At 43.1% G+C, this 17029-nt stretch overlaps 1 protein-coding gene across 1 annotated transcript in view; it reads right to left on the bottom strand.

Annotated features, from left to right (window-relative positions):
- The window catches only part of EDNRA (endothelin receptor type A), a 45772-nt gene extending 35971 nt beyond the window's left edge, over window positions 1–9801 (bottom strand). The window contains exons 1-2 of the mRNA XM_069978664.1: window positions 8894–9801; window positions 661–1103 (exon numbers count right to left, since the gene is read on the bottom strand). Of these exons, the coding sequence (XP_069834765.1) occupies window positions 661–1044 (384 nt within the window). The 5' untranslated portion in view covers window positions 1045–1103; window positions 8894–9801. The remainder of the gene's footprint in view (window positions 1–660; window positions 1104–8893) is intronic.
- Window positions 9802–17029: the final 7228 nt, after the last annotated feature.

Genomic DNA, 17029 nt, shown 5'->3' with positions numbered 1-17029 from the left:
CTCAGGTCGGCCCGTGGAATAGGGCCTTTAGTTGGTCGTTGAGATGGCTTCATTGTGAGTCTATGTTCATACACTAGCCTATGAGCCATAAGTGGCCAAAAAAAAGACTCACCAAAAGCAAAAAACATAAAAAAGTGCAGTTTCTTAACTTTTTCATCTGCTTTTTCAGCTCAAAATGAAGATCAAAAATGGTGTGTGAACATAGCCTAACAGGGCATCCTTGAAAACATAACCTTTGAGGATAGTCTCTGTTTGCACCATCACTAGAGGTTTGAACAGAAAATATGGAAACTGGGTCAGCTCACCATGTGCAGGATAACGTAGTAGAGTGAATGGTTTCCCAATGTAGGACTGGAGCACGTGTAGAAGGCTGGGCTACACCACCAGCTGGGCAATCATGGCAAAAGGAAATCCACAGCTCCAAATAAAGTCCAAAAGTTTATTGGGTGTCCATAAAATGCATACAAAACTTTAAAATACATGCCGACGCGTTTCGGGATGGTCTCCCTTAATCATGGCAAGATGAAGACTTTTGGACTTTATTTGGAGCTGTTTCCTTTTGCCATCACTAGAGGTTACTTTTCTATGGAACCTCAGGGATATGTAGCTTACTTGCCAAAATATCCAACTTATATTTGACTCATGAAATGTCTCTTTTACCTTAAACACAACGATAGGAATATCAATGGCGATGTAGATCAGGTCTCCCAGTGCCAGGCTGGCTATCAGAGCGTTCGGCCCATTCCTCATGCACTTGTTCTGGTAGATTATTCTCAGCAGAGTCGCATTCCCAACCATCCCGATGATGAAGATGGCGCAAGATAATATAGTGTTTATGTATTTGAAGACATGGCTGATTTTGGTCCTTTCGGGGCACCAGATCATGGTACTGTTTGGTCTCATTGAACGCTGAGGAACGGTCCTGTTCCCGATAATGTCAGAAGTAATGTCCGTCTGATTCTGGAAGGCATCTCCAGCTTGGTTACTGATAGAAAGTCCAGTTACGGCCAGCAGCACGATGACTCTCAGGATAACGGAACCCATGACGCTTTATTGTCCACAATCCCTCGGAGAATCACGTCTGGGGACTCCTTACTGCTTACCTGGAATAGAGAACGCAGGTATGTTATGTACAGTACACGGCCACAGCCACAAGAGATTGCCCAGAATCACGGCCTTTTACAAGTATTCTATGGAGTTCTATTTAGGTGCTGGAATATATGAAATGATATAAAAAGTAAATGAATAAAAAAGGAATAGGTAACTTTCTATGGATTTCTGTTCATAGCACTAACAGAAGATGTGTGACTGTAGACGGCCTCTATAGTCTCCTATCCCACACCCTGTATACTGTCAGCCCTCGGGGGCAGGGTCCGTTCTTGGGTGGAGCCTGCCCAGGCCTACATTATCGGTACAGTCTCTGTATATTATCACCCCTCCAGCGAGGAACATATTCCAAAATGCAAACAATTGTATGTGGTATATAGGCAAGTCTCAATCGGTCCTGACAGAATAAATATATATCTATCCTAAGATAAGGAAATACTATAAGGACCAACTAGATGGAGCAGACGCTTTATCTGCTGCCAGTTTTCTATGTTTCTGTGACCTCGGAATCTATGGTATATGGACACCTTTTATACCATACTACCCTCCCATACTGCTGATCTGTGTTGTACGGCTCCATATAAATGGCCTCTTACCCTCTTACAGCCGGGGGCTGGGTTCACACTATGTATATTTCAGGCAGTATTTGGTCCTCATGTCAGGTCCTCATAGCAACCAAAACCAGGAGTGGATTGAAAACACAGAAAGGATCTGTTCACACAATGTTGAAATTGAGTGGATGGCCGCCATATAACAGTAAATAACGGCCATTATTTCAATACCACAGCCGTTGTTTTAAAATAACAGCAAATATTTGCCATTAAATGATGGCCATCCACTCAATTACAACATTATGTGAACAGAGCCTTTCTGTGTTTTCAATCCACTCCTGGTTTTGGTTGCTATACAGCCTCACAAATACAGCCTCAAATATACATAGTGTGAACCCAGCCTTAGGCTATGTTCCCACAGCGTATCTCTTTGTAAAAGTACGGCCATTGTTGCAATCGGCGACAACGGACGTACTTTGTACGAAAAGACACGCTGCCTTATCTTCTATGGAATCCCATCTGGAGTGTATACACATAGTATACGCTCCGGCCGGGATCACCCCCCCCGAGGGTATGGATAAGCCCCAATAGGGCACATGGATGGACGGACGTTGTTTTCACACAATATATTGAACAGCGTCTGTTGCTGTCACTCGTACATAGTGTGAAGACAACGGCCGTTGTTGCAGTGACTTCAGTGCATTTCATGAATGGCCGTTGTTTTAATGAAAAACAACAGCTGTTCTTTTAAAAAAATCGTACGTTGTGTGAACATAGCCTTATACTGTAATAACATCTGAGAAATGTGACCTCCCGGCACTCACCCTGCTCTGCTCTAGTTATGTTCCAAACCACTTTAGCGGATTAACCCCAATCAATCAGCGATCATTTCCCTGACATCTGCTTATTGCTGTGATGGCGTTCCTGGGCTCACTATATACATGTTCTTCTTTCAGCAGGTAAAAACATCCAGCTACATTTCCTCCGAGTAATTATATATATATATAGCGCCAACATATTCCGCAGCCCTGTACATCTCTGAGGGTCCGTCTGTCAGACAATACAGAGAAGTATATAGGTGGAGATGGTGGGAAAAGTCTACGTCATGCAGATTGATCATCGCCTATGGAGAAGCCTTCTGCCTTCATCTCCATCATCTCTGATTTATATCAGACATAGAACTAACAAGTATATGACAGCGTCCACAACAGAGGAGTGTATATGAACATGAAAAATGGAAGGTTTAGATGCAGGGGCATACATGGCGAGCGCAGATACAATGTGTGAAGTACACCTATTTACAACTGTACCAGTATTGTGACCATTTAACGTTGTGTTTTAAAGGGTTGTTCACCAGTTTTTTTTCCCTTTAAATGATCCTGTGTCAGAAAGTTATACAGATTTGTAATTTACTTCTATTAAAAAAATCTCAAGTATTCCAGTACTTATCAGCTGTTGTATGTCCTGCAGGAAGTGGTGTATTCTCTCCAGTCTGACACAGTGCTCTCTGCTGCCACCTCTGTCAGGAACTGTCCAGAGCAGGAGAGGTTTTCTATGGGGATTTGCTGCTGCTCTGGACAGTTCCTGACATAAACAGAGGTGGCAGCAGAGAGCACTGTGTCAGACTGGAGAGAATATACCACTTCCTGCAGGACATACAGCAGCTGGTAAGTATGGGAAGACTGGAGATTTTTTTAATAGAAGTAAATGACAAATCTCTGGCACTTGATCTGAAAGAATTTTTTTTTTTGTGACCAACCCCTTTAACCCTTGAAGTTTGCTGCTAGCATCTATTACATGTCAGACACGTTTGGCCACAGATCGCTCTGAAAAGCATTTTACTACCTCGAACTGTAGCGAGAATAAGCAATGACCTAAGTATATTATGTCAGTGTTACACATCTGCCTTAGGGGAAAGATGATGGCTGTATACACTCATCTATAATATGTTATATCCCCATTAGGTGTATCTGAGAGAGCGAGAGAGAGAGAGAGAGAGCACTTAGACGTGACTAATGATGGGGCATCAGGTACATCAGCCGCACACTGAACTCTATGAGGATAGATGCTTAGAGCGGGGCCTGTGCAGTACAATCACTATACATAGACACACACACCAGTATATACCATTACCATTATATTTGAAAGTCTATAGTCTTCCCATACTTATCAGCTGCTGTATGTCCTGCAGGAAGTGGTGTATTCTCTCTAGTCTGACACAGTGCTCTCTGCTGCCACCTCTGTCCAGAGCAGGAGAGGTTTTTTACAGGGATTTGCTGCTGCTCTGGACAGTTCCTGACCTGGACAGAGGTGGCAGCAGAGAGCACTGTGTCAGACTGGAGAGAATACACCACTTCCTGCAGGACATACAGCAGCTGATAAGTATTGGAAGACTGACGATTCTTAAATAGAAGTAAATTACAAAATCTAACTATCTGAAACCAGTTAATTTGGTTTCACCGGAGTACCCCTTTAACACTCATATTGTTAGCAATGTCTGAAACAGGGAAATTAGATTGTGAGCCCCAGTAGAGAAATGCATCCTATGTTCCTAACTGTGGGCTATAGCATCATTATAGATGAATTTATGACATGTATTGGGTATAAAAACCGTAACTATTTATTTCCCTGGACATGTTGCCTGGCTGTCATGCTGCACGCGGTTGTTCTAGAATGATGGGAACCATAGAGAATGGGGATTTTGTATATTTCTGATACAGCAAACTCCAGTTTATGTTTAGATGAATGTAAATATTTCTATTGCCCATAGAATCCCATAGTAAATCCCGCACTTCTACACTTCATACCGTCTGCGCCGTGCTAGGAATTTGTCGCAGCTAAAACCGAATCCCACAACAGGAAAGACCAAGGGTCCCGAAGTATCCAGAATCCCACAAGAAACACGTTCTGGCCGTTTTACTGCTCTCCTTTGCCCTCTCCTGAAGGCCGCATTGTAAAACATCAGCTAAATATTTGGATTGTGACTCTGGGAAACACGTTCATTCGGGGTTAAACCGTATTCACATGGCTATTTATATGCAGCACTCCAGAGCAAAGTAGTATGAGAAAGCAGCTCCCCATGGGAGGACTATGTCTGGGACCGAAATGGAATGAGCTACAGTCAGGTACTCACCCCTCACACATACAGCGGAATATCCTGGATTATTCATGGTAACCAATAGTAACCAAAAAAAAAATTATATATATATATATATATATATTAATATTCTGACCCTGTACCTGGATGTTACTATACAGCTCTCACTTTATCTACATGTTGCTCCAGCTAACACTATATTATACAGTTCACAAAGCTCTAAGAAATGGGACATACACTATATATATATTTATTATCAAGCAACTTTTCCAAGCAATCCTGACATTACTGATAAATAAATAATATAAGCTTGTAAAGCCTATGTAGAGTATATAAAACATTAATAGGATACATAATATATGTCACATATTTTACTACATATACAGATCTCGCTTTACGACTTTATTACTTGTACCTTCTCTTATGTAAAAGTTCACATTTAATAATGTCAAGAATTGCGGCAAATGACTAATTCACCAGCGCTGCACAGAACAAACCAAGCTCTGCTGCATCTGCATGTTACACTGATGGACACTATGTATCATAGGAGGACACAGACACAATCCAAAAGGAGAGGAGAAAACTTACACCACTGAAAATAAGGGGCGGCCAAATCCCAGAGGAAAGAGTTAAACCAAAAGCATCCAGATAATGTACTGCAATGATGCTGCCTCTGAACCCCAGATAATGTACTGCAATGATGCTGCCTCTGAGCCCCAGATAATGTACTGCAATGATGCTGCCTCTGAACCCCAGATAATGTACTGTAATGATGCTGCCTCTGAACCCCAGATAATGTACTGCAATGATGCTGCCTCTGAACCCCAGATAATGTACTGCACTGATACTGCCTCTGAACCCCAGATAATGTACTGCACTGATGCTGCCTCTGAACCCCAGATAATGTACTGCAATGATGCTGCCTCTGAACCCCAGATAATGTACTGCAATGATGCTGCCTCTGAGCCCCAGATAATGTACTGCAATGATGCTGCCTCTGAACCCCAGATAATGTACTGTAATGATGCTGCCTCTGAACCCCAGATAATGTACTGCAATGATGCTGCCTCTGAACCCCAGATAATGTACTGCACTGATACTGCCTCTGAACCCCAGATAATGTACTGCAATGATGCTGCCTCTGAACCCCAGATAATGTACTGTAATGATGCTGCCTCTGAACCCCAGATAATGTACTGCAATGATGCTGCCTCTGAACCCCAGATAATGTACTGCAATGATGCTGCCTCTGAACCCCAGATAATGTACTGCAATGATGCTGCCTCTGAACCCCAGATAATGTACTGCAATGATGCTGCCTCTGAACCCCAGATAAATGTACTGCAATGATGCTGCCTCTGAACCCCAGATAATGTACTGCACTGATGCTGCCTCTGAACCCCAGATAATGTACTGCAATGATGCTGCCTCTGAACCCCAGATAAATGTACTGCAATGATGCTGCCTCTGAACCCCAGATAATGTACTGCAATGATGCTGCCTCTGAACCCCAGATAATGTACTGCACTGATGCTGCCTCTGAACCCCAGATAAATGTACTGCAATGATGCTGCCTCTGAACCCCAGATTATGTACTGCACTGATGCTGCCTCTGAACCCCAGATAATGTACTGCACTGATGCTGCCTCTGAACCCCAGATAATGTACTGCACTGATGCTGCCTCTGAACCCCAGATAATGTACTGCAATGATGCTGCCTCTGAACCCCAGATAATGTACTGCAATGATGCTGCCTCTGAACCCCAGATAATGTACTGCAATGATGCTGCCTCTGAACCCCAGATAATGTACTTCACCGATGCTGCCTCTGAACCCCAGATAATGTACTGCACTGATACTGCCTCTGAACCCCAGATAATGTACTGCACTGATGCTGCCTCTGAACCCCAGATAATGTACTGCAATGATGCTGCCTCTGAACCCCAGATAATGTACTGCACTGATGCTGCCTCTGAACCCCAGATAATGTACTGCAATGATGCTGCCTCTGAACCCCAGATAATGTACTGCAATAATGCTGCCTCTGAACCCCAGATAAATGTACTGCAATAATGCTGCCTCTGAACCCCAGATAATGTACTGTAATGATGCTGCCTCTGAACCCCAGATAATGTACTGCAATGATGCTGCCTCTGAACCCCAGATAATGTACTGCAATAATGCTGCCTCTGAACCCCAGATAATGTACTGCAATGATGCTGCCTCTGAACCCCAGATAATGTACTTCACCGATGCTGCCTCTGAACCCCAGATAATGTACTGCAATAATGCTGCCTCTGAACCCCAGATAATGTACTGCAATGATGCTGCCTCTGAACCCCAGATAATGTACTGCAATGATGCTGCCTCTGAACCCCAGATAATGTACTGCAATGATGCTGCCTCTGAACCCCAGATAATGTACTGCAATGATGCTGCCTCTGAACCCCAGATAATGTACTGCACTGATGCTGCCTCTGAACCCCAGATAATGTACTGCACTGATGCTGCCTCTGAACCCCAGATAATGTACTGCACTGATGCTGCCTCTGAACCCCAGATAATGTACTGCAATAATGCTGCCTCTGAACCCCAGATAATGTACTGCAATGATGCTGCCTCTGAACCCCAGATAATGTACTTCACCGATGCTGCCTCTGAACCCCAGATAATGTACTGCACTGATACTGCCTCTGAACCCCAGATAATGTACTGCACTGATGCTGCCTCTGAACCCCAGATAATGTACTGCAATGATGCTGCCTCTGAACCCCAGATAATGTACTGCACTGATGCTGCCTCTGAACCCCAGATAATGTACTGCACTGATGCTGCCTCTGAACCCCAGATAATGTACTGCAATGATGCTGCCTCTGAACCCCAGATAATGTACTGCAATAATGCTGCCTCTGAACCCCAGATAATGTACTGCAATGATGCTGCCTCTGAACCCCAGATAATGTACTGCAATAATGCTGCCTTTGAACCCCAGATAAATGTACTGCAATAATGCTGCCTCTAAACCCCAGATAAATGTACTGCAATAATGCTGCCTCTGAACCCCAGATAAATGTACTGCAATGATGCTGCCTCTGAACCCCAGATAATGTACTGCAATAATGCTGCCTCTGAACCCCAGATAATGTACTGCAATAATGCTGCCTATGAATCCCAACAAGTGGCTGCACACTATCTAATATACCAGTTTATAATGCTCAGCCTCTTTCAATGAGAAAAGAAAGGGGAAAAAAAGTAAACTACACATACCTGCAAACTGCACAAAGCTATATCCAAGGCGACCAGTTCCTATTTTATGCTGTTTTTATTTAAGGCTTTTTCTATTTGATCTTGAGGACAAACGTACTTTCCATTGATTTGCATGGGGAATTCCTTTGCACGCTCCTTTCAATAGACAAATTACATAGAACATTTAGAGTTCTTTTGATTTTAAATCCTTATGGTGCGTTTACACAGACAGATTTAGCTGACAAATTCTTGAAGCAAAAGCCAGGAATGGATCTGAAAAGAAATCAGTCTTTCCTTTATGACCTGATCTCTGTTTATAGTCTGTTCCTGGTTTTGGCTTCAGAAATCTGTCAGATAAATCTGTCTGTGTAAACGCACCATGAATGTTCCGAACATCACAGCAAGCTGTGTGGGATGGGTGATGGGTGCCTGTGCTATGTATGATGGCTGAGCTGCAGGATCACACAGACTTCTCTATGTACCATGATGTATCATTCATAAGAACTTGCTAAAGAGCCAGGAATAAGAGTTTACATGGATTACAATGAACAGTATACAGTATATATTTGCTTCCATCCCTATGCTGTGCACACACCTCAGCACATACAGATCCCACAACCACATCTATTTTCCTGACTTAATTGCAGCAATTATCAGATTACTTTGTTTTTACTTAACAAAAAAAAAATTTTAAGATAGATGATCTAGTAATAATGACTTCCTCAGATTAAAGCCCAGACAAGAAAATATTCAGGGAGCAAAAGAAAAAACAAAACAAAACTGGATTATTGCTCAATATATCCTCCTCTGCTCCACATAACCAGAATACAACTAGTCAGATCCAGTAAGAATATAATATATATAAGAATATAATCTATACAGTCCTCCTTACCAGGTGCTGGGGGTCTGAGATGATTCCTGCCAGTGCAGAGATCCCTGATCCTGGGGAGTCTATGGCAGAGAAGAGCAGAGATCCCTGATCCTGGGGAGTCTATGGCAGAGAAGAGCAGAGATCCCTGATCCTAGGGGAGTCTATGGCAGAGAAGAGCAGAGATCCCTGATCCTGGGGGAGTCTATGGCAGAGAAGAGCAGAGATCCCTGATCCTGGGGGAGTCTATGGCAGAGAAGAGCAGAGATCCCTGATCCTGGGGGAGTCTATGGCAGAGAAGAGCAGAGATCCCTGATCCTGGGGGAGTCTATGGCAGAGAAGAGCAGAGATCCCTGATCCTGGGGGAGTCTATGGCAGAGAAGAGCAGAGATCCCTGATCCTGGGGGAGTCTATGGCAGAGAAGAGCAGAGATCCCTGATCCTGGGGGAGTCTATGGCAGAGAAGAGCAGAGATCCCTGATCCTGGGGAGTCTATGGCAGAGAAGAGCAGAGATCCCTGATCCTGGGGGAGTCTATGGCAGAGAAGAGCAGAGATCCCTGATCCTGGGGGAGTCTATGGCAGAGAAGAGCAGAGATCCCTGATCCTGGGGAGTCTATGACAGAGAAGAGCAGAGATCCCTGATCCTGGGGAGTCTATGGCAGAGAAGAGTAGAGATCCCTGATCCTGGGGGAGTCTATGACAGAGAAGAGCAGAGATCCCTGATCCTGGGGAGTCTATGGCAGAGAAGAGCAGAGATCCCTGATCCTGGGGAGTCTATGGCAGAGAAGAGCAGAGATCCCTGATCCTGGGGAGTCTATGGCAGAGAAGATCAGGCAGCAGCAGCCACACTTCTCCCCTGCATCTCCAAGCAATGAAGTTTGGGTCTGAGCTCAGGACTGCATGTGTGCTATCCTGTCAGAGACTGTGGCTGGGTGGGATGGATAATCTCCACCTCCTGCTGAAGACAAAAGAGGCAGAACAGAGAAACATAAAACACAGAGCAAGCTGATCCACTGCCAACCTCAAGCACATACATCAAAAAGACTCTGCCTTGGGGGCAAAGGAAGGACTGACTGACTTAACCATTTCCTCTCCCCAGCTAGCAGAGTGCATTCTCCTGGCAGCCTCTCCCCTCCCATAGGGAGAGCCGGATGACTGCTGGAAACCCCACGGCTGGAGGAGCGGGATAAGAGGAGGGATTTAGGCTGAAACAAATACGATTGAACTTAAGATTCGGTGTTTGTTTAAGTGTTAGACAGGTAGGAGTGGACGCTCCGTCCAGATGTGCGCATTAAATAAAACGACGTAAGCGCCGCGCGACTGTTCCAGACGGTGTCCGTTTCCTGAGATGAAAGGGGCGATGAAGAATCCGCAGCGCAGAAATCTATGAGGACCCCGATGGCCGGGAGCTTTCCTGGATAAAACCGGGATTTACTGACTGTTGGGATCTGGCATCTGGTTCGCAGAGAGCGGATTGCTAATAATATCTGGAATGTTCTGTATCTGCAATAAAATAACGTAACAAAAAGAAAAGCCTGACTAATGTTTACGGGGATGGGGGGGGGGGCTCGGAGCCAAGGAAAGAATAGACTTACAGAGTATATTAAACGTCTCGATTATCATGTAGCAATGGCTGTGCGGACGCCATTAGTGATGTCTGTGCAGCCCTTTACATCGAAAGTAAAAAACATCATACTTACCTGTCCACGGTGACCTGCTCCCTGTTCTCCGACCACAGCAGCTACTGTCAATGCTCTGTGCAGTGACAGGCAGCTCAGTCAATCACTGGGCGAGACAGGACAGCACAGAGTGATTGTCACTGCAGTGAGCAGGAGGCCGGGGAGCGCAGACAGGTAAGTATAATCTGTAATATTTTACTTTACACTGTAATCAGCCATCAGTCGCACATTACTATTACACGTAGCAATGCACAGCCGGAGGCCGATGGTTTTTAAACTTGCTAAAAGACAATGATCAGCTGATGCTTGGATCTTGGCTGATCGTTGTCTTTACTACACAGATTGATATTTGCCCGAATCGGCCCGTGTAATGGGGCATTTAAAGGGGTTGTTCACTAAAAAAAACATTTTCTTTCGAATTAACTGGTGCCAGATTTGTAATTTACTTCTATTAAAAAATCAGCTGCTGTATGTTCTGCAGGAAGTGGTGTATTCTCTCCAGTGTGACACAGTGTTCTCTGCTGCCCCCTCTGTCCATGTCAGGAACTGTCTAGAGGAGGAGAGGTTTTCTATGGGGATTTGCTGCTGCTCTGGACAGTTCCTGACATGGACAGAGGTGGCAGCAGAGAGCACTGTGTCAGACTGGAAAGAATACACCACTTCCTGCAGAACATACAGCAGCTGATAGGTATTGGAAGACTTGAGATTTTTTTTATAGAAGTAAATTACAAATCTCTGACACCAGATGAGTTGAAAGAAAAACCTTTTTGGTGAACCACCCCTTTAATAGGGCTCATGCACATACCTTAATGGGGTTATGCTACAAAAACATGGCCACTTTCTTTCCAAGACAACATCACTCTCGTCTCCAGTTCAGGTGCGGTTTGAAATTAAGCTCCATTCACTTCAATGGAACTGATCAGCAAAACCCTGCCCAGGCTGGTGCTGTCTCTGAAAGAAAGTGGCCATGTTTTTGTAGCGCTGGAGAACCCCTTTAAGGATACTCAGGACTTTTCCATAGCATCCAGAACCTCTATCATCAGCTGCATCTCACACACAGTTTCACAATCTCACTGTTTCAAAATGTTAGTTCTATTTTGTCACTTTTGATGAAAAAAATAATAAAAATCCCAGTTTGACACAGTTGTAAACTTATTTAAAGGATTACGACTTTCTTCGATGTTTTGATTGTTTCTTCCTGTATACATAGTATGGAGAGCACCTGGGTTCTATCGTTTACTTCTAGCTTTGGTAACATTTCTACCTACTTTCCATCCTCTCCTCAATTCCCCTCTTCTTCTCTATTCTCCATCTTATTCCCTAGTTATTGAACGATGAGGACTGTCAAAGAAAAAAAACAAAACAACCGAATGCTGCCAAGCCATTGAAATTCATTTCAGCTCCTATTCATTTCGATAGCGAATGATCATATAGTTTCACCACAGACAGACAGAAACAACCCTGCCCATCCTATCTATCATTGGGAGGATCTCTGCCATTAAAGGGGATTTTTTTTTCTTTCAAATCAACTAGTTTCATAAAATAGATTTATAATTTACTTCTGTTTAAAAATCCCCAGTCTTCCCGTACTTATCAGCTGGTGCATGTCCTGCAGGAAGTGGTGTATTCTCTCCAGTCTGACACAGTGCTCTCTGTCTATGTCAGGAACTGTCCAGAGCAGCAGCAAACCCCCATAGAAAACCTCTCCTGCTCTGGACAGTTCCTGACATGGACAGAGGTGGCAGCAGAGAGCACTGTGTCAGACTTGAGGGAATACACCACTTCCCGCAGGACATACAGCAGCTGATAAGTACTGGAAGGTTGGAGATTTTAAAATAGAAGTAAATTACAAATCTATATAACTTTCTGAAACCAGTTGATTTCAGAGAAAAAGATTTTTGCCAGAGTTCCCCTTTAAAGGCCCACCAACCAGTGCTTTATAGCAAGTGTTGGAGCATATTCACACACTATAAAACACTAGCACGGGATAATACTTGTAACTAAATTGTAAGTTCAGTAGCTTCTCAGTGTTACAAGTATAAACAATCGGAGGCATTCAGAAACAAGCGAATACACAGAACTGTAATTTCTTCTTCTTGAACGTCTCCCGACTATGACGACCACTTATAATGAGCGTCAGGAGAGCGGCCGGCCGGGCGCACACTTAACACACATTAACTGGATGTGCGATCAATACCGTAACCTTATTAATTTTACATAAGACAATGAACCATGTTTACAAGCTCATGTGAGTTACAGTCAGCTCCTGGATACATTTCTCTATAGTGAAGATGAGATTTGTGGTAAATTGAAGAATATCATGAGATTTTAGGCTGTGGTGGAACCCTAACCGATAGAACAGTCCTGATGTCAGTCATTCTGGAACATACTACATGGTTCCGGTTATCTCTCCATTTATTAGTAACCAGTTCAGTTTTTACATTGTTTATTCTCCTCTTTTCACTCCTTTCTATTATCAATGTAAAGAGGAAATAAAACATGATCATCTTCATTCAGCGTTCTACAAATGATATAAGGTGGGGCTGCAGAGCAAGCAGCTTATGTAGAGAGCAGCCTGTAAGAAAGAGTGTAGCTTAAAGGGGTACTCCAGTGAAAATCTTTATCTTTCAAATCAACTGGTTTCAGAAAGTTCTATTGATTTGTAGTTTACTACTATGTAAAAATCTGAAGCCTTCCCATACTTATCAGCTGCTATATGTCCTGCAGGAAGTGTTGTATTCTCTTCAGTCTGACACAGTGCTCTCTGCTGCCACCTCTGCCCATGTCAGGAACTGTCCAGAGCAGGAGAGGTTTTCTGTAGGGATTTGGTACTGCTCTGGACAGTTCCTGACATGGACAGAGGTGGCAACAGAGAGCACTGTGTCAGACTGGAGAGAATACACCACTTCCTGCAGGACATACGGCAGCTGATAAGTACTGGAAGACTGAAGATTTTTAAATAGAAGTAAATTACAAATCTGGGAAAACAATAAAGGAAAGTCTGAGATTTCTCCTCTTTTCAAATCCATTCCTGGCTTTGGCTTAAAAAAATCTGTCAGATAATCTGCTGGTGTAGTACGGCCCATAGCCAGGAGAAGATAAGAGTTGGCTGATCAGTGAATCTGATTTGTAACAGGAGACGAGCTCCATAGATTTGCAAGTTGGATCAAGTGGCAGGATATGATGTGAAGCGCACAACAATGTGCTTCTCCCTGCTGTATGTATCAGTGGGTGGGGGTCTCAGTATCAAAGTTTTTGACATATCTTTATGACATGTCAAAAGTTGTTTTTTTAAGTTTCAGTAACATTTGAAGGAGTTTTTCCTGGAATAACTACTGATGAGCAGCCGCTGTGGCTGTATAAACAATGAAGGTGCTATGGTTCTGGCACTCCTGTATTCTCACCCTATTCATCCTGTTCAGAATATTTCTAAGAAATCTCTATCCGCTTTGTAGTCTGTTTCATTGGAAAGTGAAAGTTCAAATAAATGTTATTTTATTCTTAAAAGTTTCTCCAGGTATGTAAATATTTACTGAGAATTTATATTACACATCAGGATTTTATATCGGAGACATTCGTAGTTTTGGTAAAAGTTCTATATACAGGAAATTTTTTACAAAACCTCCTGAGAATATCATGTGTCTGCCTGGCGAGGAGCATCGGTCTGCCTGCTGATAAGAGACGGGAGAGAAAGGAGCGGGCAACAGGAGCTGGGGGGAGGCATCCGTGCCCGGTCCTATTTTTTCGCGGCAAGGATCACAGCACAGATGGTGTGAATGTACACATAAGATTTAATGGGCCCTATGGATCTGCAACCATGGACAATTTTGCAGATCCATAGGGCCCATTTTGCAATCTTTTTGAATACATTCCTGGCTTTGGTTTAAAAAATCTGTCAAATGATCTGTCTGTGTAAACGCGCCATAACACAGGCCAATAAGCTACTGTCAAACACCTCTGGTGGCGGCTTATCCCATAGAAAAGCAAAGGAAGACGGTGAAATTGAAAATGCTGACACTTTCAGAAAAAAGTTGGGACATCCCTATATAAATTGGGATAACAGTGGGATCTGCTTATGTAAATGTTGGTGTTTTGTGACCTGCCATGGAGTTTCATATAGCAAAGTACTCCTTCCATATATATATATATATATATATATATATATATATATATATATATGTACCAAGCAGGCCTTTGCTAACCTGTCAACCTGACTTATATAGCAAATATATATATATCTGTATATCTCAAATACCCACAGCATAAGGGCTTGGATGAATACCAGAATGACCATTATAACTCTTATAATCCAACAAATAACCGGCTTATCTGACGGCCGGGACTGATAACAGCGAGAGAATAAATGGGCCTGAATCCCCTAATCTGGGAGCTGATTGTAGGTGTGAGGTATGGGACATGTACGGCTGTCAGACGGCTCTTATAGATACCATGGCCAGTATTAGTATTATTATGCTGTATATTCTGGGAAATACGTAGAAGTAATTACCAATTAGCGATGTAAGCAGAGAGGGGATCCTTCAGTCGGGCCGTTATAAAATAGGCCGTTTAGTACAGAATGTTTTTTTTGGATAAATACTGGTCCAAGAAAAAGCAAATAATGAAATTTTATTTAAAGGGGAACTCTCAGCAATTGAGATGAATCTAACGTGCTGATGTGTCCCTGTTGCACAGGAGACACTGAAGAGGATGGTATATCTCTCATAGTAGGTCTCTTACCTATCTCCTAGGTATCTGCAGGACAAGCTGCCACCACGCCTCCTATGAAATCTTACACTCATTTGTGCCATGCGTCATAATTCCCATCCCAATGTCACAGGGTGCACCACCATTACCAGCTAATATTCCCCCAAATATATTCAAAAGGAACAGACAATTGTGGACAGAAAACGACCACTGGTCCTTCTAGTCTGCTCCTATTATTTTTTCCTTTTATGTTTGGGTAGATATATGGCCTATTGTTGTAACAGGAAGAAGAAAACAAGAGCTTGTTGTTTACTATATATTTCTAGTTGCTTAAATCGGCCTCTTCACCTCTCTGTGGCTCATAATCTCATTTCTCCATCTCATACACACTAAAACAAGTTTCAAAAAGTGCAAATAAGAGCAGTATGTGTTTGTAACTGGAGAATTGTGAGCACACCCCTATGTTCACACAATGGGGGACATTTACTATTGAGTCTAAAACGTTTGATTTTTCTACAGAGTATTAAGCTGTTTTTTTGCTAACTAAATAGGACTAATTTTACAAACTATTCATAAATTTGTGAATAGAATATTCTCAAAATATTTGCAAAAATTGTGCAAGCATATTTCCCTGAAACTGACCAAACGTTGGCCTGCACCTGTTTGTGCAACTTATTAAAAAGTCGCAAATGATAAATTTTGCACAAATCCCGGAATATGCAAATTTTGAGTGAATACTCAAAATAGACCAATTTAAAAAAAAGTTGTATTTAAAAAATATTTGTTCATTGAATGATGGTTCATAAATAGAACTTAAATAGGCGCAAATGTCCCCCAATAGGCGCAAATGTCCCTCTTTTGATCTAATGATCATTATTTGCGGCTGTAATTATTAAAAGACAGCTGTCTTTTAAAACAATGGCATGTACGGAGGAAGAGTCTATGGAGACGGCTCCATTCAGGTCTTCTCCTTAACTGCATTTGAACCCAAGACCACAGCACTGTAGTATGAGGCAATGTTCCTGCAATGGGAGCGGGCCAACATTTACCGGCAAAAGGCGAGAACATATTTTGCGGCCATCATTATAAATAGACGCCATCATTTCATGCTAAAATCCCTTAGGGTGTACATGTAGGCCCCCGCCGCCTGGGCTGTAACACATAGGGCCATCCATGTACGACCTCCAGGGGTTTAGAGCTATGAAGCTTCATAGTGGCGGCTATTAGCATCCGGGTTATTACCGTCACTAACAGGCCACTGCCATCCCATGACCGCCCGCCATTAAAGGGAACATGGCCAAATCACTGAGACATCACGCTGTGGGTGGTAATTTTTTGGGGAATAATATTGATTTATCAAACATGGTGTATAGTGAACAAAACACAGTAATCACTGAACTCATGGAGAACAGCGAAAAAAATTACAATGAAGTACTCAATCAAGAGTCTCCACTGATGCCCCCAAAAATTTAAATATGCAAAACAAGAGTCCGTGGAGCCTCAGTTACGAGTATCAAAACACGGGATAGCCAGATATCTCTAGCCTGTTGCCACGGGGTGCCTCCATGATAGGGAGAGCACCACACCACCCTGATAAATAACCCCTTAAGTCCCACTCGGTTGCGAGTATTGGAACATAGACAGGGAAACAACAGGGTGGCCCCTTTTGTCAATGTCTAACTCAAGGTGCGAGTATTGCGATCATGACAAGGGCTTGCAAAGGCAGGCCTCCACCCACATGGTGTATAGTGAGACTGGCTCAGTCGCCCCCGGCAAC

This window comes from Dendropsophus ebraccatus, chromosome 7 (assembly GCF_027789765.1).
Source record: "Dendropsophus ebraccatus isolate aDenEbr1 chromosome 7, aDenEbr1.pat, whole genome shotgun sequence".
Lineage (NCBI taxonomy): Eukaryota > Metazoa > Chordata > Amphibia > Anura > Hylidae > Dendropsophus > Dendropsophus ebraccatus.
This window is presented reverse-complemented; position numbering and strand designations above follow the sequence as displayed.